The following is a 25,380-nucleotide window of genomic DNA, read 5'->3' as shown; positions in this document are numbered from 1 at the left end:
ACTTTGCCAGATTTGTTTTTCATTCATAATCAATTGTGTCTGTACGGCCATTTTATTACGATAAAACGACGAAAACAATAACAGGTCACTGTACGGCCTTCAGTAATGAAGTAAAATTAAAAAGGCCAAAGTGTTAAAATGTGCAATGGTCCAAATAAAAAAATCAACGGCCTGATTGACATTACAGTAAAAAACTAAAAAACAAATGTTGATGACAACAACAAAAGAAGTCAACTAAATAACAGGTTCCCGAGTCTGACTTGGGACAGGAAAATACGAATCACGTATTGGGTTTTATATGCTGTTAGGGTTTCGCATGTTTGTTTACAAAATCGTTTAGTTGTCTTCAAAAACTAGAACTCATTATTTAGAAAACTATGATTTTATTGTAGTATTTTCATTTTCTATATCACAGTATCAATTACAGTGGAACATGAACAGGGAAAAGTTGTTATAGCATAGCACTAAATATGTTATACAACATATTGTCTGATTTCACTAATGTTCCCGCCATAACTGTAGGTTGATATCGGGTAAATCAGAGCAAAGTACTAGTCCGTTCCTGAAATTAATAACAAAAAAACAAATGTTTATTATATACACAATATCGATAAATGTTATAAAAGAGGGACGAAAGATACCGGAGTGACAGTCAAACTCATAAATCGAAAATAAACTAAAAACACCATGGTTAAAATAAAAAAGATGAAGAGACAAACAAAGTACATATGACACAAAATAGAAACTAAAGAATAAGCAACACGAACCGAACCAAAAACTAGCTGTGATCTCAGGTATTCGCTTGATTATACAATAAGCCAAAGTAACTATTTTAATTTAAATCATCAATTAAAACTTTGTAGTTACTTGCGATATCATAATTAATCTACTTTGATAAATCTGGACATAACTTCATCTTGAATTTGTCTGTTTTCCTATTTTAAAGAAACATACGCTTGTAATTTGTTTCTTGAATTAACAAATAAGAGTAAACCAAATCACAAAACCACAAAACAATATAGAGTTAAACAAGAGGCTCTCAAGAGCCTGAATCGCTCACCTTAATTTTTTTGGTTAAATCTCTCATCAATGATTATTTTGGCTTTTCAATTTTATTTAAATGTTCTTTGAATCGTCCTATTTTCTTTAAAAGCAAAAAAAATTCATTTTCTCCTATGTTCTATTTTAGCCATAGAAGGTATGTTTCTTGACATACAAGGAAATAAAATATAAAATTTATACTAGACACTCTGAAACTTATTTAGCCTAAGTTTAGCTGAAATTGATACAGCAGTTTCAAGGGAGAAGATTTTTAAAAGTAAGTCAACATGATGAATAAATTGTGAAAAAAGTCTTTAAAGGGCAATAACTCCTTTAAAAGGGGTCAATAAACAATTTTGGTCAAAATGAATTATTTGTAGATCTTACTTTGCTCAACATTTTTGCTATTACCAGTTTATCTGTATCTATAATAATATTCAAGATAATAACAAAAAACTGCAAAATTTCTTTAAAATCATCAATTCAGGGGCATTATACCTGAAAAACCAGTTACCCAATTCTGCTGAAAATTTCAAGACTGACCTTGACCTAATAAATACTTTAACTTCTTGTCTTATTTGCTCTAAATGCTGGAGTTTTTGAGATATAAGCCAAAAACTGCATTTTACCCTGTGTTCTATTTTTAGCCATGACGGCCATGTTTTTTGACGAAATAGAAAATAAAACACAAACTTTATTTTATTCACCCTACTGATAATTCAGTTGAAGTTTGGTTGAATTTGGTTGAGTAGTTTTAGAGGAGAAGATTTTTTAAAGTTAGCAAGTATGATGAACAAATTGTGAAAAATTGTCATTAAAGGACAATAACCCCTTAAGGGGTCAATTGACAATTTTGATTATATTAACTTATTTGTAGATCTTACTTTGCTGATCAGTTTTGCTGTTTACAGTTTATCTTTATCTTTAATAATATTCAAGAAAATGACCAAAAACTGCAAAATTTTCTAAAAATTACCAATTAAGTGGCAGGAACCCAACAATGGGTTGTTTGATTCATCTGAAAATTTCAGCGCTGATAGATCTTGACCTAATGAACATTTTTACCCCATGTCAGATTTGCTCTAAATGCTTTCGTTTTTGAGATATAAGCCAAAAACTGCATTTGACCCCCATGTTCTATTTTTAGCAATGGCGACCATGTTTGTTGATAGATCAGAACTTCGGATACAATTTATAAACTAGATACCCTAAGGAACATTCAGTTAAAGTTTGGAAGTATTTGGCCAAGTAGTTTCAGAGGAGAAGATTCTTGAAATAGTTTACGACGACAGACGACGGACGACGACGGACGCCAAGTGATGGCATAAGCTCATTGGCCCTTCGGGCAAGGTGAGCTAAAAAAAAGAGTCATTACAACATGCCCATCATAAGGAAACACAGAGTCTAGTAAACTGTAACTTAATAAATCAACAAAAAGACATAAAGACAACAAAATATATACAGACACCACCCTATTTTCTTTAAAAAAAAAAAAAAAACAACAGTTTAGTGATAACCAATGACAATCACTACATTTGGCAGGTTAAAATAAGTTATATGGTCGGTCAATCCTCTGCCTTTTAATATTCATTTGAAATAAAACAAATCTGTTCATCGCACATTTTATTTTATAAAATTGCACTTCTACTGACCAGTAAAAGTATGAAATTGGAACTTTTTGTACTTGACTGTATTAACGTTTTACTGGAACATTCTTAATTGGTTTGAATTTAAATCGAAATTACTAGATTGTAGTCTAAACATACTGAAATTCTGAACATGTAATAAAAGTCTAAACTCATTCTTGCTATATAACCAGTTCTTGGCCTGCTTTCAAAGTCTGCTTTATTTGTCTATTTGACTCGATTCCTATTTATATTTGTTTACCTGTTTACAACATTATTGTCATAGGTGTTCTAATTTCTGTGATTTTCTTAAATGTACCTACCAGTCTGATACTACATTGAAAATGTTTCTTTGGATTTGGTGTAAACCGAAGTTCTCACAGAATATCTTTGATAGCTTTATTCTCTTTATTGAACGCAACTGATCTGAAATATAAAACATCAAACTTAGAAACTAGATTTTTGTTTTCTATTTTCCATATAAATATTGAAAAAAAAATCATATAAATTAAGTTTAAGAAACTCCCGACTTTTACAATATGCCTACAAAAATGCGTAAATTTTACTATAACTTTGACTTGTAACATTCGTTCTAGCAAATTTTTCCTAACAATTTAAGTTTTTAGGTTCTTTGATATTATTTATTTAAATCAACAGTTTAAATAAAACTATCAAAAACAGGTTGAACTGAAAAGAAAAATTAAACTAAAAAAACAGGGAATGAAAGTTTGAAAGACAGCAAATGAAAAATCAACATTTCAACCTGTAAAAATAATCAAATGGAAAGTTAATTAGGGGATACATCACCATATGTTCTTAGATAATGGTCAATGCAAAGGTATGCATACAGTAAGCCTTATGATTGTTCTGAATACTAGAATAGTTAAAAAAAAAATGAAAAAAGAGAGGGGATATGATTTCCAACAATATCCAAAACAGATAAAATTTCCTGTAATTAAGCAAACATAAGTCGTGTTACAGCTTTCAAACAGAACGAACCATATACCGTTGAATAAACTATAAAGGTCACAATATGATAAAGTTTTAAGAAGAAAAAATTAAACGAGAAAACTAACGGTCTGATTAAGCAAAAAAAAAATTGCCGTGACGTTGTCAGTTATTTGTCGTCACCTAAGGAACTCGAATATACCTCTATTATCCTCCATCTTTCGTTATATATACGTAGATTTGATAGTTTACAACAGTTATTCTATGACATATTTTTTCTGACAGTTTTTATGATCAATTAAAGCTCGTTAATACTATATTTATATTAAACAAACCTACCGTCAGTGAAGCCAACTGCTGAATCTGGTGTCTCATACCAGAATCGATCCCCCTTTTTCAAAGCTTCAAATTGTTCTCCAATTAGACAGGCAAATGTAGGTCCAACAAGTCCACCGTGAATTTTGTTTTCTGTGATAGCTCCTGCAAACAAATCAATGTCCTCCACATTCCTGTAAAACAGTGATATAATGTACGAAAAAAATTGTAAACAGTGGGAAATATACGGGACAACATTATATTAAAGAAATCCGGTATTAAACAGCGGAAAATATACAGGAATACCGAAATAAGCGGGAAATAGTCTGATAAGAAAGAAATCCTTTAAACAAAAAGTCATAACGTACATTATAACCAAAAGATATAATATTTTGATTTTTTTGCTTATAACCAAAGTGTAAACAGACACACATATTAGTTATCAAAGGTACCAGGCTTATAATACACCTTATCGCTATTAGCCTACTCGGCCGGCCGACCCGGCCGCTTGACCTTTTGACGCATACAACAATCACTTTTCCATTGTGGCGTCAGATATTTTGTTTTATGATGTAAAAAAAAAACCGGGAACCTGTGTGATTTCCAGTATTGGCGGACAAATAGCGATAAGGTGTATTTATAAGCCAGACTCACGTTTCGTCTACATATGACTCATCAGTGACGCTCATATCAAAATATTTAATTAGCCAACCAAGTACAAAGTTGAAGAGCATTGAGGATAAAAAATTCCAAAAAAAATGTGCAAAATACGGCTAAGGTAATTTAAGTCTGGGATTAAAAAAAATCCTTAGCTTTTCAAAAAATTCAAAGTTTTGTAAAAAGGAAATTTATAAAAATGACCACATTATTGATATTCATGTCAACACCGAATGTTGACTACTGGGCGGTAGATACCATCGGGGACGAAACGTACACCAGTAGTTGCATCGATCCAGTGGTGTAAATAGTTATCAAAGGTGCCAGGATTATAATTGAGTATGCCAGACGTGCGTTTCGTGGACATAAGACTTATCAATGACGCTTATATCAAAATATGTTTAAGCCAAACAAGTACAAAGTGATGAACAACATTGTGGATCCATAATTCCAAAACGTTGTAACAAATACCGCTAAGGTAATCCATGCGTGGGATAAGAAAATCCTTACTTTTTCAAAAAAATCAAAGTTTCGTAAACAGGAAAATTATAAAAATGACCACATTATTGATATTAATGTGAACACCAAAGTGTTGACTACTGGGCGGGTGATACCATCGGGGTCAAAACGTCCACCATCAGTTGTACCGACCCAGTGGTGTTCATAGTTATCAAAGATATCAGGATTATAATTTAGTACGCCAGACGCAGACACACATAAGTGTTTACAACAAGATTAAATGTGTTACCTTACATTAGTTTCTTGAATTATTCGAACTCATTGATGCTCATGAATACATATCACCCAATCTTCATACATACAACATACTTCACACGGGGATCAAACTATTGACTTAGAAAACTTTTGATATTTTAAGACAACTATTCAAATATTCTTTATATGCCTTTCTCAAGTCAAGAACCTGAAGTACAGATCTTTTTGTTAGTTTAGGTTAGTCATATTTGTTTTTTCATCAGTCATTTTGTTATGCCGTTCCATTAGTTTTCCAAATTGAAAAGTTTCATATCATTTATTTCTGGACCTGTTATAGCCGACTATACGCATGGATTTTTCTCATTATTGAAATTCCATGTCGTACGCTAGCCTATAATTGCTTACTACCACTTCAAGTGGATAGTGGGGAAACATACCACACCCCTTTTTATATCATCAGTTAACTCACTGGTACAGATCTTTCAATATCCGTGTTACACTCCATCTATGATCCTCCAACCCCTCGTGTGCATTAGGATTCCACTGTGAAACAGTCGATAATCCACAGTGTTCTCTGAAGGCGTTGTATGATGGAAGGCCGTGATCTCGTCCTCTCTGAATATTTATGGCTGGAAGGTCGGAACTCTTGCCATTTTTCAAGAACAGGAGATCTCTTATTTCTTTTACGAAAAACCTGTAAACGAAAGATGTTTTTGTTTATTAATGTGGCAACATTTGATAAAGTTAAAATAAACCTGAATAATAAAACTACATTAATGAGAAAATGTACACGTTTTTCGATTTTTCTATCAGATTTTTTCAATAATGTGATTTCGTCGTTCTACTTTAAATAGATTCTCTGAACATGTGAGATCTATCATTGCTATTTCATTTCAAACCAAAAATTTAAACTTAAAAAATATGTGGTTTTCTAAAACATTCGATGCCTATGTTATTAAAATAGTGGTTTTAAAAGTATTAATGAATGACAATTTTGAGTTCATGACCATTAATAATAAGCTTAATTTCTATTAATAAGCTGTGAAAACATCAATCTTACGTGTTGGTATCTTATATAATAAGACATTACCGATTCATAAACCTTCATACATTCTTATATTATCGGTATATAACATTTTAATGCATCAACCATCTGTACATAACTTTTTATTGATAAACCATTTATACATATCATTTTCACTCTCGACAGTACCAAAATAAGAAGCGTAAATGCACATGTTTTCAATACAGAGGATAACAAAGACAGAAAATAAGAACACAAACAACAACATAGATGTAAATGCAACCAATAAATTCAGTACACAAAGAACTGTTTCAGAAACGTTTCAAAGTAATCCTGAAGCAAACCAAGGAAGTCCAAACGAAACATGAAGATTGATTGAACCACAAGATTACCAAACGTATATATTGTTTTAAAGTACCAATCTGCTAGTCTCTCAAGTATTTATGGTAAGTATCAAATGTACCTATTGTATCCAAGGCTTAGTAGTAATTGTAAGTAACAAATGTACCTATCAGTATCCATGGCTTTATCGTATGACAACCATCTCATCAAGGCTGGTACTTTTTTCCCTTCTTGTTTTTGTATCATGTGTGTATTCATAAACTCTTTTTCCAGGGGATAGTGTTCAAATGAGACATAATCATGGAACAGGTAGGCTTGTTCTGGCATGACTTGGGAATGTCCAAACCGAAACGCAGCAGCGGCAAATGCATTTCGGATTGATGGATTAAAATCTGGATCGTAAGGGTCATCATGTCCCGATGGTGATAAATCAAGGTCATAATAGGTCATAGCATCTGGACCAATTACACCAGGTAAATATTCATTATAGGATATGTGTTGTATCATTGCGGCTACAATTTTACGTGTTTCTTGAAAAACTTTTTCGTCATCCCAATGATGATTTATAACTGTAAGTTCATCTGCAATCCTGTTATGTTCTCGCATCAACAAAATATGGTTTCCTCCAAGATTTGGCACTACATCTACTCTGCTATCGCCTATTTATAGTAGAATATAAATACAGCATAATTCATATGAAAACAATGAGTTCAAAATATCGATTGTATCAAAGTGAAAATAGAATAATCGACTCTTTCGTTTTATCTACATATATTTCCTATTTTTGTAGTTTCCTAAAAATGTTCCTTGCTTAGAAATATATAATAACAGCGTGTTGACATTGAAACTTCAAAAGGATTGATAACAAATTAACAATAGCGTGTTGATCACCCAAAACTTCAAAAGGATTGATATCAAATAAGTAACAGCGTGTTGACGTTGAAACTTTAAAAGGATTGATAACCAATTATTTGCAACAGCGCGTTGACCTCCGAAACTAGAAGGAGTTTTGCAATGATTATCACAAATGTTTGACGATCATACGGATCGACATAAACATTAGAAACTATAAAGATGTGTTTCGGTAAATTTTTATCGAAGCAGTCAGAAGATTCTGTAGAACTATATTTACCAGCAGCTTGACAGACATCATTCGGGTTTAACTTCAGACACATTCCAGCAGCATTTGCAGGTAGCAGATTCGTATCTGTACACCTCATTCGACCTTCAAAACAAAAACTTTACTTGAGGCATTGAAACACATGATAGTATTATTAAGCGCGGCTGTATCGGTAGAAAACAATGTACCGTACGCTGACCTATAGTTGGTAATGTCTGGGTCATTTGGTCTTTTGTGGATAGTTGTCTCATTTGCAATCATACCACATCTTCTTTTTTTTTATAGTTAACAACACAGACAAATACGATGATGATGATGATGATTCTTGATAAATGGTACAAATGATTATTTAAAATTAACGGTTAACTTTACAGAGCTTATAATGAATCTCATTCAAAAGGAAAGTAATTTATCTGTCAGTCTACAAGTAACCATAACTTTCCGTACTAACGCAAAACACAAACATACAAAATACGCTTCACAAAACCCCTATTGTCGGCGAAAATGAGAGAAATTCAAATGAAGGCCGTATCTTTACCTACAATGGTTTACTTTTGTGAACTGTTAATTGGATGAAGAATTGTCTCATTGACACTCATACCACATCTTCTTATATATATTGAAGCCTAATATATACAGAGAAAAAGAATATAGAATTTAATTTTCAGATAACAGCAAACACTGGCTACAATATCATTGAAGTTACATATAAACAGATGTTCTCTAGTGAAATATAAACACCATTAATTTGAATAAAAGCCAACCTCCGGAAAACTCTCGTAGACCGTCCATCTCTTTCTTAGTAGATCCGTACAGCATAGAACCATCAATGTACGCGGTTAATTCATTTACTTGTTCCCTATGTCCTTCAAAAGAAACAAGTTATTGTATATTAGTATAGGATAAACTTATGGAAAAGAAATGAGTATGTTTAACAACTTTATAAAGCCCTCTCACGCTTAGTTTCAAATTATTTTACGTAGCCGATTTCAGAAAAATCGGTTCGGTTGTGTTCTACCATCTTGAATTTTAAGATAGAAGAATACAATCGGTCTAGATGAGAGAGGGATGCAACTCATTTTGTGAGACTTTAATCTAAATGAAGAAAATCATATAAAAAAATACTGAATATCTTCTGTTCGGTACAATTTTCCCCCTATCATTCATATTAGGGTTCCTGACTCATATCAACGTATTTTTGAAAGGAATGTGAAATAAAGTTACATTTATTTTGTTTAGCGGCATAAAATTTGTTTTTCATTTCATGAGACCCATCTATCTTAATGGTTTTTGTTAATTCATTCATACTGTTATCTGTTTCCGTTGTCAACGTTTGTACATTAAGACTTTGATTCACTTCTATAAAACTTAGATATTCTTTCTACTTTTTAATTTAAAGCAAAAACCGGCATCAATTTAAATACATGTATATAACTGTTTGCCTTTATTAATATACAAACCTGTCATGTTATGACAAGTATAGGATCAACCTGATGAATACCAACAAGGAAAATGTTGATGTCATATGCACTACGTTTAGATGATGGTTCTTTACGTACCGTCCATTTATAATGTGATCATTAGATCAATAGTAATTTAAAACTGTTTGATTGGTCGAAAATAATTCGAATTATTTGTCTACACCAATCAACCATTTTTCTGGTCCTATTTCTATTATACCTTTAAACTGTGAAACGGATATGTTTAACATGAGCTTGATTGTCTGTTTGAGTCATAAAGTATGTATTTACCTGGAACACATCCTACTGTAGCTGGAGACGACCGTACAAAGTTCATACAGGTAGACTTGAAATGGGCATCATCTTCTGGTACCTCAATGGTGAAGCAAGCAGGACTAAAGTTACAATAATTCATAAGTAACGATAGAACAAGACTTTAAAACAACATTTGTGTAGGAAAACTGGTGACAAAAATATTATATACCCTCAAGTTCATATGCTTCGTGTGTGTTCTTTTTTTGTAAATCGGTTGGAATGGGAACATCAACTTACTAAATTTTGAATATTACCATGCATTGCTTCTTTTCTTCTTTTTTTGTAATATTTTTCGATTTGATTTTAGTATCTCATATCGGTGCTCTTCTGGTATTTGTCTAGGATTACTCAATTTGTCTATGTACAGCTCAATGAATAACCAAAAACAAAATCAAATTGACGAACTAACTCATAACACATTTCTTTTTACATAATCATGAAATAGACTTATTGATTCAAACCGTACATGTCTTTTTATCTCACTTACTTGTCTTCATTTGCCTGGTCACAACAGTCCACTTTTGCTACAAACAAACATAGTTCAATTGCTTGAGAATTCTAGGACAAATTGCATACACAGCATTGAAAAACGCATAATAGAAGATTTGACTGATTTGGTTTTGTGTTTTAACGCCCCTTTTAAGCACCACTAACTTATTTTTGGGAAATATTTTTAGAAAATCAAAAGTGACATCACTAAGTGCGTTGATGGCTTTGGCTATTTTTTCTATGTATCCATTTTTATTATGTAGTTAGTCACCACTTCGGTTTTATCATAAATATCTATTATATAGCCATTTTATATAATTTACTGTGTGCAAATGTATGAATTATTCTAAATAATAAGGATGTTCTTATCCTAGACAAAAAACCTTAGCCGTATTGGTCACAACTTTTTGGATCTTTTGGTCCTCGATGATCTTCAACTTTGTTATTGTTTTGGCTTTCGAACTTTTCTCATCTGAGCCTCACTGGTTAGTCTTGTGTGGACGAGACGCACGTCTGACGTGTTGTATTTTAGACCTTGTGCCGTTTGGTAGCTATTCTTCGTGTGTTTCTCTGTCTTATATGTTCTCCCATTTATTTTTATGGTAGCCCTGTCATGAAATGTTGACTTTTTAATGATATATTTAACATTGCCATTAAAGCAAGAGGTTTGGCATGCCACAAAATCAGGTTCAATCCACCATTTTTCTTACAATGTCCTGTACCAAGTCAGGAAAATGGCCATTGCTATGTTATAGTTCGTTTCTGTGTGCGTTACATTTTAATGGTGTGTTTCTATTGTGTCGTGTTTTCCTCTTACATTTGATGCGTTTCCCTCAGTTTTAGTTTGTGACACGGATTTGTTTTTTTCTCAATCGATTTATGAATTTCGAACAGCGGTATACTACTGTTGCCTTTATTAGAGAGTGGAGGAAGCCGGATTGCCCGGGTGAAACCACCGACATTCGATAGTAAAACTGACAATCCTAGTCAATTAAGATGAGAGTTAAGTGCACTTGCACGACCGGGTTTCGAACTCACAACCTAAGTGTTGACTGGCTTGTGATTACAGTAGTAGAAATACTTAGATCACTTGGCCACCGAGGACCCTGGAAGAGAAGAAAAAAACCGATATAAGTTCGCACTTAAATCAAATATAAAATAGCGATTAGTACATACCTATCGTTGGTGTTAATACAAAGTCGTGAGCCAATAGTTGTCCCCATGCCATCATTTCTGCAGTCTTTCTCTTGTCATAACTACCTTCACCAGTATCATTGAACAGTTTATTACTGATCAATCGAGGGCTAGGTAGATCATAGTCACGTGGATAATCTATACCTGAAATGAAAAAGTAATCATTGAACAGTTTATTACTGATCAATCGAGGGCTAGGTAGATCATAGTCACGTGGATAATCTATACCTGAAATGAAAAAGTAATCATTGAACAGTTTATTACTGATCAATCGAGGGCTAGGCAGATCATAGTCACGTGGATAATCTATACCTGAAATGAGACAGACAGTTTATTACTGATCAATAGAGGGCTAGACAGATCGTAGTCATGTGGATAATCTATACCTGAAATGAAAAAGTAATCATTGAACAGTTTATTACTGATCAATCGAGGGCTAGGTAGATCATAGTCATGTGGATAATCTATACCTGAAATGAAAAAAGTAATCATTGAACAGTTTATTACTGATCAATCGAGGGCTAGGCAGATCATAGTCACGTGGATAATCTATACCTGAAATGAGACAGACAGTTTATTACTGATCAATAGAGGGCTAGACAGATCGTAGTCATGTGGATAATCTATACCTGAAATGAAAAAGTAATCATTGAACAGTTTATTACTGATCAATCGAGGGCTAGGTATATCATAGTCATGTGGATAATCTATACCTGAAATGAAAAAGTAATCATTGAACAGTTTATTACTGATCAATCGAGGGCTAGGCAGATCATAGTCACGTGGATAATCTATACCTGAAATGAAAAAAGTAATCATTGAACAGTTTATTACTGATCAATCGAGGGCTAGGCAGATCATAGTCATGTGGATAATCTATACCTGAAATGAAAAAGTAATCATTGAACAGTTTATTACTGATCAATCGAGGGCTAGGCAGATCATAGTCACGTGGATAATCTATACCTGAAATGAAAAAGTAACCATTGAACAGTTTATTACTGATCAATCGAGGGCTAGGCAGATCATAGTCACGTGGATAATCTATACCTGAAATGAAAAAGTAATCATTGAACAGTTTATTACTGATCAATCGAGGGCTAGGCAGATCATAGTCACGTGGATAATCAATACCTGAAATGAAAAAGTAATCATTGAACAGTTTATTACTGATCAATCGAGGGCTTGGAAGATCATAGTCACGTGGATATTCTATACCGGAAATGAAAAAAGTAATCATTGAACAGTTTATAACTGATCAATCGAGGGCTACGTAGATCATAGTCCCGAGGATATTCTGTACCTGTAACGAGACAGTGGTTAAAACAAAACATTCATCTAAATCATACATCAAAACATTAAATAAAGTGTGCATGCTTATTTTTATTTGTTCTGAATACAGAAAATTAAAATGTTTCGTTGATTGATATAGCGTTTGATTTTTTCAGTTCCTTTTGGATTTCTCCTTTTTGAATTCGCCTGTGAGTTCAGTATTTTTGTGTGACTTATTTCAAGATGTATATTAAGGAGATAGTTGGGGTATGGAGGTTTATCTAAGCATTACTAAGAACAATCTCAAAGAGAGTTACAAATCTCAATGACATGCTAAAATGTAAAAACGATTATTTGTGTATGTCTATTATACGTCCCCATATTCGGATCTCAAAGAGATAAATAAACTCATCATATATACCAGGATTAAAATATTTACGGCAGAAGCGCGTTTCGTCTACAAAAGACTCATCAGTGATGCTCGATGTCAACAAATTAAAAAGGACAAATAAAGTACAAAGTTGAAGATATACTTATAATCACATGTACGGCAAAGGCGGATTTAGCGGGGCAGTGGCCCCGGCCCCCCTTTTTAAATTAGGTTGCATATATAATCACTGAAGCGTGACTGGAGCGGCCCCCTCTTAGGCAGTCAGCGGCCCCCACACAAAAAAATTTCTGGATCTGCCAGTGTACGTAACATCTTTATGTCGAGCAGGTATAAATCTTGTCTGAGGTGAAAATGACTTGCACCACTTAGATGCGTGGGTTTATGTACCCTCTTCATACTGGGGATTCATTAATATTAGTTGGATACCAAGTTTCGTGTATTTCGTTGGTACAGGAGAACCACGAATTTAAATTAACAACGAAATACAAATTTCTATAAAGTTGTATCTAGACTTTAGCAGAACCACGAAATCACATATCCACAAATATGCAAGGTTTCTGCAATCCACAAAAATTGGTACCAAAGAAAATAAATGAATCCACAGTAATGAGAAGATATAACTCATTGCTCGAGATATAAAGGACTTGCCCCACTCAAAGAACTAGGTATACATACCATCTTCATAATGAGCAGGTACAAATCGTTCCTGGGGTGTAAATGACTTGCCCCACTCAGGATAATCAACATTGTTACAAGACCCATCGGCAGAGCGGTATGGATAGTTTTCATCACAGGTGCCCGTGAAATTTCTACAGTCAACAAGACTGCTCCAGATCTCTAACAACTCAGGGTCGTTCTGAAGTTCAGATAAACACATCCCAGTACTGTAAAGTAAAGAAGTTAACAGGCATATATATATCATCAAGGTTTGAATAGAAATCTGAGAAAAATATCCTTGTTTTCGTATCATTGTAATGCATATCTCTATTTCTTACACCTTAACTATATAAAATGTAATTAAATGTTTATACTTATAGTTAACATTATGAAATTTTGTACACAATAACAAGATAAACTGCTTAAATTGTATACTCAATAAAAATCAATTCAGACACGTCAGAATGATGCAAATACGATTTGTGAATATAACTTATTAACATATCGCATTAGTGTAAACACGAAGAATTTATCAAAAAAAATATTTATAATAACGAAAAAATGCAAATATTAAAATATCTTCAGCACGTATAAATTCCAATAGAGCAACACTTTCAATTTCTTCATCGTTTTTTGCTCAGATTTCAGTTCTTCAAAAAATTACAAGATAACCTTGAAGTTTCCAAGTAGTTGTTGATTTTTGGTAGGTCAATTAATTCCAATTTTATACAAATAAAAAGAGATGTGGGCGTAAAGTCACTTAGAAAAGATTAACAAACTAGGTTTGGTCATGTTTTTATATTAGTTCATTATATCTGTCTGAAACCGTCCGTTTGTTATTCAAGGGATTTTTTTAGCTCGATTCCCTTGACATTCCTTCAGCCAATTATGATTGAGAATACCTATCTGTCATTTTTCTTATATTATTTAAGTAGAAATAATAGAACAATTCATGTAGAAATAAGTGTTATTCATTATATGCTTTTTGTCGTGTTATTTTTTTTTGTATTTGTTTGTAAAGAAAATGTCCAAGGACAGTATACCAATTATCAGACAACGACAAAACGACTTACATATAAGAAAATGAAGAAGAACATTTTACTCTCAACAAAAACTATAAAAACCCTATTTCGCGTATCAAAAATAAACTAACAGAACTAGCCAAGGAATATGTTTTTGTCCCGGCTGATAAAGCTGCTAATAATATCATTATTGTTTGACGTAAATTTTATATAGAGGTTCTGCTAAAGGAAATCACGAATTCACCAACATCCTAACTGACTTCATTTTCAGAAAACGACATCTGTAACAAACATAAACTTTTAGCTACTTCTTTACAAGCAGAACCAAACACAATGAAAGTCCCAACTATGTACTGGCTTCCGAAGCTGCACAAAAAACCTTACAAATATAGATTTATTTCATCTTCTAGCCATTGTTCAACTACTAAATTGTCTGTTTTACTTACTAGTACACTTGGTACAATAAAAAACCTGATAATAAATTGTTCAAATAAGGCCTTTGAAAATAGTGGAATTAATTACTTTTGGAGTGTCAAAAACTCGTTGGAAGTACTTGATAAATTGCATGCATATATTGGTGATTTTGAATCTGTTCAAAGTTTGGATTTTTCTACCCTATATACCACTTTGCCTCATATTCTTATTAAGAAAAAAATCACATCCCTAATTAACTGGGCATTTAAAAAGTCGGAATGCGAGTACATATGTTCAAACTCTTTTAGATCATTTTTTAGTAGCAATAAACAAAAGAACTATGTCAATTGGACATGCTTTGATACTATTTATGCACTTGAATTTTTACTTGATAACATTTTTGTTCGCTTTGGAGATTCCGTATATCGTCAAGTTATTGGAATTCCAGTATGTATACTAAAAAAATTTATCCTGTAGAACTTACTTTAAATAAAGCTAATGATAACAATGACCACTGTCCTTTCCTCGATCTTGATATCTATATCATAAACGGGAAGCTTAATACAAAAATTTATGATAAAAGAGATGATTTTTCATTTCCTATTGTTAATTATCCATTTTTAGATGGTGACGTTCCCTTGTCACCATCTTATGGTGTTTATATATCTCAACTTGTACGATTCGCTCGTGTATGTAACAACGTATTAGAGTTTAGCGAGAGAAATTTATGTATTACTGAAAAATTATTACACCAGGGTTTTCGATATCACAAACTGGTCAAAACATTTACTAAATTTTATCACCGGTATAAGGAAATAATTCGTAAATATAACTCAACATGCAGACATCTTATACGTTCAGGTATTTCACATCCAAAATTTTATGGAAATATTCTTTATAAAGCACAAAAATGTCAGTATTCTCCTCAGAAACTAACAAAACCTTTAAATATACTTATTAAAAGAGGATATAGTTACGATACTGTTGTCAGGTCATTAAAGATTGCATATTTTGGCTTTAACATTGATTCACTGATAGGGTCTTTGCATCGGAACTAAACACATTTATTTAAAAAAAAAAACAGTTGTTGGCATGACACGGGTTATGTTCTTCTCATATATTTTATGATAGTATGATACTAAACCCCTAACGGGAGGGATTGTACCTGATATTCATATGATGAAGACATAATCTTTCAATCAGTGTAATTGAGGTCTGGAGCTGGCATGTCAGTTAACTGCTAGTAGTCTGTTGTTATTTATGTATTATTGTCATTTTATTTATTTTCTTTTGTTACATCTTTTGACATCGGACTCGGACTTCTCTTGAACTGAATTTTAATGTGCGTATTGTTATTCTTTTACTTTTCTACATTGGCTAGAGGTATAGGGGGAGGGTTGAGATCTCATAAACATGTTTAACCCCGCCGCCATTTTGCGCCTGTCTAAAGTCAGGAGCCTCTGGCCTTTGTTAGTCTTGTATGATTTTAAATTTTAGTTTCTTGTGTATAATTCGGAGTTTAGTATGACGTCCATTAGCACTGTACTATTATGCATATTTTAGGGGCCAGCTGAAGGACACCTACGGGTGCGGGAATTCTCGCTACATTGAAGACCCATTGGTTGCCTTCGGCTGTTGTTTGCTCTATGGTCGGGTGGTTGTCGCTTTGACATATTCATCATTTCCTTTCTCAATTTTACTGATAATATAAAATTCTTTTGACAAATAAATTATTTTTTGATGTCAAATATATCAATTATTCCCTATTCATTTTAAATGTAACTCTAATGAGTATTTTTATTAACAGCAATAAACCTTTTGTGTGTGCTTACTCTGTGTTGAGTTTCTTTTTGGCCTCTAGAGTGAGTATAGCTGCATACTCTAGTTCAAGTATACTTACTATGTTTTAAGTTTCTTTGTGGCCTCTAAAGTGAGTATAGCTGCATACTCTAGTTCACGTTTACTTACTTTGTTTTGAGTTTCTTTGTGGCCTCTAACTTGAGTATAGCTGCATACTCTAGTTCACGTTTACTTACTTTGTTTTGCGTTTCTTTGTGGCCTCTAACGTGAGTATAGCTGCATACTCTAGTTCACGTGTACTTACTCTGTTTTGAGTTTCATTGTGGCCTCTAACGTGAGTATAGCTGCATACTCTAGTTCACGTGTACTTACTCTGTTTTGAGTTTCATTGTGGACTCTAACGTGAGAATAACTGCATACTCTAGTGCACGTATACTTACTCTGTTTTGAGTTTCATTGTGGACTCTAACGTGAGAATAACTGCATACTAGTACTCTAGTTCACGTGTACTTACTCTGTTTTGAGTTTCATTGTGGACTCTAACGTGAGAATAACTGCATACTCTAGTTCACGTGTACTTACTCTGTTTTGAGTTTCATTGTGGACTCTAACGTGAGAATAACTGCATACTCTAGTTCACGTGTACTTACTCTGTTTTGAGTTTCATTGTGGACTCTAACGTGAGAATTACTGCATACTAGTACTCTAGTTCACGTGTAATTACTCTGTTTTGAGTTTCATTGTGGACTCTAACGTGAGAATAACTGCATACTCTAGTTCACGTGTACTTACTCTGTTTTGAGTTTCATTTTTTGGACTATAACGTGAGAATAACTGCATACTCTAGTTCACGTGTACTTACTCTGTTTTAAGTTTCTTTGTGGCTTCTAACGTGAGAATAGCTGCATACTCTAGTTCACTGGACTCTTGCTTTCTCCATCTCAATTCATCAAACGAATGCGCATGTATATCTACAGAAATGAGAAATACAATACTATATTTAGTAACAACTATCACTGAGTAAACTACAACAAACTTGCGTCAGTGCTAACTCAATCTCCAACATGTATTCATATTGTTTTAGTCATAATGTAATACTTGTTTTCCTCTTTGGCTTTTCTGTGTATTCTTGTGATATAAACTATTGGATTGGTTTGGGATGCTCATAACAATCGTTAATGCATTAGATGTCCTGTATGAGTTTCAAAGTTGTATTTCTCATCTAGTTTGTAACGGAATTATTTTATCATGCATATATACTGATTATATTACATGTATGATTCAGAAGAATCCGTTATTTTGATCGGATAACAACGCTTGTACGCCATACTATAATTCACCTTCATATCACAATGAAGTTTATCATTCATGATAACACGTGCTATAACAAAATAGACCACAGGTTATGCCGTAAAGAAAGAAATAATAAAAATTGATTTTACATGATTATAGCAAAAAAATGTAATTATAAGTATTGAATGCTTCTTTTAGTAATTTCATAGGGTTGTAATAGCGTTGATCGTGCGCATATCTTTATAATGAAGTGCTTCCGAACTTCATAAAAATGAACTTCGATCACTGCTTTTACATCCCAATGAATTTAAGAAAAGAAGCATTCAATTCTTAAATGAAGGAAGCAGGGTGAGCATTTTTTTTTTAATTTGTAAATTTTATTTTCAGTATAAGAAAAAGATGAATGTGTAATTCTTCACTTTATGGTATATGATTTCGAATGTACGTAATGTACTTCTATAAAACTTGGTTAGTAGGCGGAGAGCTACATACAATAGATTTAATCACTACTGGAATTACATCATATAAAATACGTGTAAATCTGATTAGTATCGGGTTGAAGATCATTTTGTAAATCATTTTGACATTTATGTACACACTGCAAGTTATCTGATTTCAAATAAAAATAGCATTATACGTTTAATAAAAAGGTAAAATTGCAAAATTGACAAATTTAAATACATGACATCTATGGGGTCTTAAAAAAATCACTAATTGTCATACGTTACAATGTATAAGAGAGGGTTTTATACAATACTGACCGCTCAAAACCATGTAAAAATAATCATAAAAATGATCTGGTCAGACAGTATAGAATTATCTCTTATTAGAATTGACTACTCGGTGAAGCGGCACATTTAGCAACGATGTGTTTTATTAGATCACCAGAATTGATTTTATTTTTAAAAAGATTCTGAATTTCATTTCATCTTATTCTTAATTATTGTGATACGTAAGAAGTTTACTGGCAAGAAATAGTATTTGCCTGACCTGTCAACATATATTTTGAATAAGTAAGATAAGAAACAACATTTAAGTCATCAGTTATGTCATTTTTAATTGACTTGTGCTCATATTTTACTATTAAATCATTTACTGTTACACCACTGTCCTGGGTTAGGGGGATCGTGTGTGCCTTCAAGTCTGCGTACGGTTTGCTTCACTTGTCTATGTAAGGGTTTAAAAAAAATCTGCATAATGTACCGAGGTTGGCATTTATTACGAATATGAAAGTGTATGACTTGTCTGCACTATGTGATCTAGTTCTAGACTATCTAAATGTCAAGGGATATTTGAAGGTAATGTTTTCATATCTTTGGTAAATGGTGAGTTTGGCTACCGTACGCGAGGAATATGGGATAGTGTTTTCTTACAGGGATATGAGGCGATGTTTGCCGATTAAGAATGAAAGTTTAAATGTTATTTTATGAGGATGAGAAGAAAACCCGAGGTTATGTACCAAATCGTACAATATACATCGTTGTTATTCTAAATATACGGTATACCATAAATATTATAAACTTCTTAAAATGTCAATGACATTCCGTTTCACAGAACATATGATAGTATAACAATTAACGAATGGAACAAGAAGAATTGAGCTTTACCGTTTATGAAAGTCAAGATCAAATAACCTCTAGCTACTTACAGTATATAGATCACGTACATTTGTGTTTATCAAACCACCTGAACAAGCAATTGAAACTAGATTGACACACAACTAAACTCATTTTTCAAAAGATATCAAAGGGACAGTAAAACTCATAGATAGAGAATAAACTGAAAATTTCATGGATATAAAATAAAAAGACAAACAGACAAAACATGTTTTTAATAATGGTACACAAGACACAACCTAGAAAACTAAAGACTAAGCAACAAGAACCCCACCAAAAACTAGCGGTGACCTCAGGTGCTCCGGATCGGCAAGCAGATCCTGCTCCACATAGGCACTCATCGTATTACTCATGTTATTATAAAACCGGTAAATAGTTTAATTCAAACGGTCACATTTGGCCTCTATAGTATCTGATCTACTAGTACAACTAAACCTTCAGTGTTTTTAAACTACTGCGAAAAAACTTATTTTGTAATTTGTAATAAAGCATATACAAAAGTGACAAAAGCGACATTAACTTTTTCGGAGTTTAAAATATTATTTGGATGTATTAAACAATTGTAGTGCTTTTAATGGTCTTTTCAATTTTGTAGACACGTTTTGTATTTTTAACCATTTACACTACACTTCCACATAATTTTGTCAACCATAAGTTTTCAAACTTAATCAAATTAACACTCGAAAATCTGATTGCAAACTTATTTGCTGCAAGTCATATAAACCTTTCTTCTTTAACGCGAAAGGTGAATGAAAGATATATATACTGGAGGTGCAATGAGGGATTAAAAAAACTGAACATTTTCTCCAAAACAACATTTTATATAAAAAGAAAGAAGATGTGGTATGATTGCCAATGAGACAACTATACATAAGAGACCAAAATAACACAGACATTAACAACTATAGGTCACCGTACGACCTTCAAAAATGAGCAAAGCCCATACCGCATAGTCAGCTATAAAAGGCCCCGATGACAATTCAAAATAATTCAACCTAGAAAACTAACGGCCTTATTTGTATTAAAAAAATGAAAAATGAAAATTCAAGTATACTTTTCAGCGGCGTAGTTTATCTGCAATTGGTAGGTATATTCATATGAGCACCAATTTCACTTTTTTGGTTAGCAGACTTGTACCTGTTCTGCTAGTATTATGAATCACAGGACCGTCTCAATTCCATTTAATTGATAAATTGAACCAGCACTTATCATTATAGTTTAAAAATCTAGAATTCTCTTAATATACTACCTAAAGTTATTAACAAATATAAACGGCATTGTTTGTTCCTTCCTTTTTTTTTTTTTTTTTTTTTAGATATGTCAGTTTAACACGACAGTCAGGTAGGGTTCCTTTGGCACCATGTTATGGTGTTTTGATATCCGAACTTATTCACCATGACACGTGTCTTCAATGATTTTTTTTTATTTCAATGGACGTTATATAAAAGTATCACTGATAAATAAAAAGTCAATTATTTCGTTACTACAAATTACTATTTTATTATATACAAAGAATTGGCTGTACCTGAAAGAATACTTTTAGAAAGTTTGAAAATAGCACGGTGATTATTTTTATTTGTAGTATGTGAGCATTTTTTTTTGGTTTTTAGAATAACAATCGCTTTGAATGTTCAAAACAAAAAAGTCTTGGTATCCAAAAAAATATACAACATTTGATAGCATCAGATCAAAAAAGAAATTACTATTGAAAATCATCCTCAAATTAAATAACTTCAACCATGCTAACCTAAAGCAAAAACAGCAGCGTTCAATTTATAGTAATTAATTAACAGTACTAACTTTGTTCATATCTCGTAAATCCATTTAGAATATACAAAGTAAGCGCGACCAGATACGTCGACAGGATAAGAGTCCGATGCACTAACCACTAAACCATTGCTCTCCCGTTATGAACACGTCATCCGCGGATGATACTGAGGTCCATGCAATCACCAGTTGATAATACCGAAGGCCAATCACCAGTGGATAATACCGAAGGCCAATCACCTGCGGATGCAATTCAATCACACGGATATTGAAGTCCAGACACCCACTATATGTTTCTGGCAAAACCTTAAAGCTTCATCAGGTAACACTCGAGAAAAAAAATACTAGTATAAAAAAAGCTCAGACAAACAAAACGGCTGAAGATACACTATTAAACATATGATACCAAGATTTAGTTTATTTAAATCAAATTTATAAAAAAAATATGTCTGTCATCCATTCTTAGTTTCAATATATAGCAAGTGAAAGAGTGGCTAATATAATATACAAAAAATTGTTTCAAATGAAAGAAAACAACTCCAAAATATATGTTTTGGTGAAATGAAGTTCATGCCAGTGCATTGTTTAAATAAAATTTGCTGATACAAATATAATTATTTTCTGAGCTCCAAAATGACTGACAGAGCTAGTTTTATGAAGGTAAAGTTTCCTAAACTTTTCATTTAGCTTATTTCGCAGAATGCCGACTTTTATTTATTATTATCAATCTACATGTTTTAAATTAAACACAAACCTTCTCCTTCTTGGTTTTTCTTCTTAAAGTGTGACAATTGTTCCTTGCCATATTCAGTACAATCTTTCACAAGTTGTTTATGTGTCTTTCGTCTGGACTTTGCTGTTGACAAGACAAACAAGGCAACGAATATCACCAATAACTTCAGCTGCATCTTCAAATGCCTAAAATAATACATAACTTTATGTCTGGGTTTTTTTTTCAATATAACAAATTTATTTAAGTGTTTTTTGTAAAGTAATTAAACAGTTTTTGTTACATCGAATTGACAATTTTTCGTTAAAGCATCTTGCTGCAAGCAAATTGGAGGTACAAAGATAATCACAAGACATATCTGTAGATTGTTGAAATAAATTAATTTGTCGAGTTGATTTTAACATGATTATTGTCAATACGCTATAAAAAGAAGAAGAAAGAAATTAATTCTAAACGAAGAAAGACAAATGTATCCTAATCAACGTACCTTCTAACTGAAATCAAATGGATAAATACATCAGATATTTAATTAACAATACTTAAATATAAATTGTAGTTGCTTCGGGGAAAATAAACGTTGAACCTTATCGGAATGGTACGATAAATTTATAAAACGAATTGTCTTTTAAATATTTTTAATCCATTAGACTGGATTCAAAACAAATCAAATTATGGAGACAATCCTACGTCATAACAAGAACTATTAATCCTTCTTTTTTTTATATTCGTATATATCTTGTTTGATTTAAATTAAATGTTCCAGTGGGTTTCAAAGACATTCGTCACTAGAATAAAATTGTTTACGTATCGAGTAGATCTATCAATTTTCATAATGTGCTTTCTATCTATTAAAGTTAAATTTTGTGATTTTATCAAAAGTGAGAAAGTGTTACAGTATTTATACGTCTTCTAAACATAAGCATAGATACAATATGAAAGAAAACAATATAAGAAAACAAAGAAAAAAACCCAAGTAGGACCAAAGTGTATGCCACTCCATCGTATGTCTATTGATTTTCCTTTTATTAATGAGCATACCTGATTGGTCAATTGAAGTAAGTACACTGTATAATACTCAAGAGAAAATCCTGCAACCGGAGTCGGGCTTCATCTGCATGGCCCCTAAACAAAATACACGACATACTATTTAAAACTTCAAAGCACATAAATGACCTGAATTAAGAAAAACATATATACGGCTTCAACAATGAGCAAAGTCTCATATCGCTTATTCAGCTATGAAAGACCCCGAAATGACAAATATAAAACAATTAAAACGAGAAAACTAATTAATGTTCTTTAACAAACAAAATGAACGAAAACCGATACCTAGTTATAAGACAATTACACACTTTTGTTCAAGATGTAAAGTACATTTAGACCCTACTGTTTCAGTAATGACCATATTTTTTTTTAGGTATGTTAGAGTATGGAATATTCAACTGCTTAATGATTGTTTTGTTTTATTTTTGATTTAACTGAAACTGTTTAAAATCAACCGATCAAAAAGTATGAACGAAATTACAAAATAAAATTGAAAATGGAAATGGTGAATGTGTCAAGGAAACAACAACCCGATCATAGAACAGACAACAGCAGAAGGTCACCAATAAGTCTTCAATGCAACGAGAAATTCCCGCACCCGGAGGAGTCCTTCAGCTGACCCCTAAACAAATATATATACTAGTTCAGTGATAAGTAGATTACCTATTTATTAATCTTAACTATGATTGATTTTTCAGTAGTGATTTTAAGAGATGTTCGCAATTACATGCTGCACTTTTCCATGTACACATGCCATATCTGATTATAAGTGTGGTTTTGCCTCATTATAGTTTCACTCTTAAATCTTCTTTTATGAATAAAAAGTACACAATGAATGTTTTATGATTTTTGGTCATTAAATTTTGTAGCATAAGTTTTGGGCAAGTTTTCAATAGAACTGATATATGTGAATTCAGCTATGGGGAATTTAGGCCAAGAATATTGTTCAGAGACCTGCCTCTTGTTGAAAAGGGAGTGGTGCCCTCTATATGGCCTTTATGTCGCTGTATTGCTCTCTGTATGACCTCCATGTCGCTGTGTTGCTCTTAATATGACTTTCTTGTAGCTGTTTTACTCTATATATGACTTTACTCTCTATTTGACCTTCATATCGAGGTGTTACCCTTAATATGACCTTCGTGTCGTTTTGTTGTTTTCTAACTGACGCATAACCATCATAACATTTAATTCGTTAAAATAATTAAAAAATCTGTAATATTATTTTTATAATTAGAGATTTGTTTGTTGATTTTTAGAATTTTAAATGATCAAAACCTATTAATGAAAGGTCAAAATATATAATAGCTGATAAATCATTTGAAAATGTTTTTAACTTGATTAATATTGTTATCTTACTGATTTACGATAGCTTACTTACCTAATATTTTATATCTAGTAGGCAATGACTCGTATAAACACATGATTTATATCAAAACACTTTATAGATAGATATTTAAAAATGTATTTAATACTCGATATCGTTTATTTAGATGACCCCCCTTAGATGAGATGGACTGCCAAAAATATTAACTAGCGATTCTAAGGAGCCTATGTCGCTCACTTGATATTTTTATTTACGATTGATGCATGAAATACTGCAACCGTTATACTTTTGCTTCTATTCAGTTTCAGAGATAAGTCAAAAACTGCATTCCACCCTATGTTCTATTTTAAGCCATGACTGCAAGGTTGCTGACAGGCAGAGTCATCGGACACACGTTTTAAACTAAATACACTAAAGGGTGATTATGGCCAAGTTTGGTGAAATTTGTCCCAGTTGTTTCAGGAGAAGACTTTTGTAAAAGATTACAAAAAATTACAAAAAATTGTTATTTGACTTTACAGGGCAATACTTGAACTCCTAATGGGGGCCAATGGACCGTCACAGTTTGGTCATGATGACTTATTTGTAGATCTTTCTTAACTGAACATGATTGCTGGTTACAGTTATCATTATCTACAATGTATGATAATATTGAAGATAATAACCAAAAACTGCAAAAATTCCTTTAATAACTAGTTGAGGGGCATCAATACAACAACAGTTTAGATCAACAGATAGATCTTAAACTGATGAACATTCAACCCATGTCAAATTTGCTGTAAATGCTTTAGTGTCAGAGATATAAG

The 25,380-nt window shown here is 32.5% G+C and overlaps 1 protein-coding gene across 2 annotated transcripts; it reads right to left on the bottom strand.

Annotated features, from left to right (window-relative positions):
- Positions 1 to 369: 369 nt before the first annotated feature.
- Positions 370 to 22,814, bottom strand: LOC134706470 (peroxidase-like protein). 2 transcript variants are annotated; one of them, XM_063565438.1, is made up of 14 exons: positions 22,694 to 22,814; positions 22,231 to 22,394; positions 17,663 to 17,771; positions 13,583 to 13,791; positions 11,227 to 11,388; positions 10,049 to 10,085; positions 9,538 to 9,641; positions 8,551 to 8,652; positions 7,799 to 7,891; positions 6,833 to 7,325; positions 5,770 to 5,994; positions 3,954 to 4,123; positions 2,990 to 3,092; positions 370 to 562 (listed from the first exon to the last, which is right to left on the bottom strand). In XM_063565438.1, exons 2-14 carry the CDS (start codon positions 22,382 to 22,384, stop codon positions 499 to 501), a joined length of 2,025 nt encoding a protein of 674 aa, XP_063421508.1. In that variant the 5' UTR covers positions 22,385 to 22,394; positions 22,694 to 22,814; the 3' UTR covers positions 370 to 498. The 2 variants fall into 2 exon arrangements, with proteins under 2 accessions (XP_063421508.1, XP_063421509.1); XM_063565439.1 differs by lacking the exons at positions 17,663 to 17,771; positions 22,231 to 22,394; positions 22,694 to 22,814 and adding an exon at positions 17,105 to 17,113.
- Positions 22,815 to 25,380: the final 2,566 nt, after the last annotated feature.

The sequence above is a fragment of the Mytilus trossulus genome, chromosome 2 (genome assembly GCF_036588685.1).
Source record: "Mytilus trossulus isolate FHL-02 chromosome 2, PNRI_Mtr1.1.1.hap1, whole genome shotgun sequence".
In the NCBI taxonomy this organism is placed as follows: domain Eukaryota; kingdom Metazoa; phylum Mollusca; class Bivalvia; order Mytilida; family Mytilidae; genus Mytilus; species Mytilus trossulus.
The sequence above is the reverse complement of the archived record's forward strand: the minus strand, read 5'-3'. Positions and strand labels throughout refer to the sequence as shown.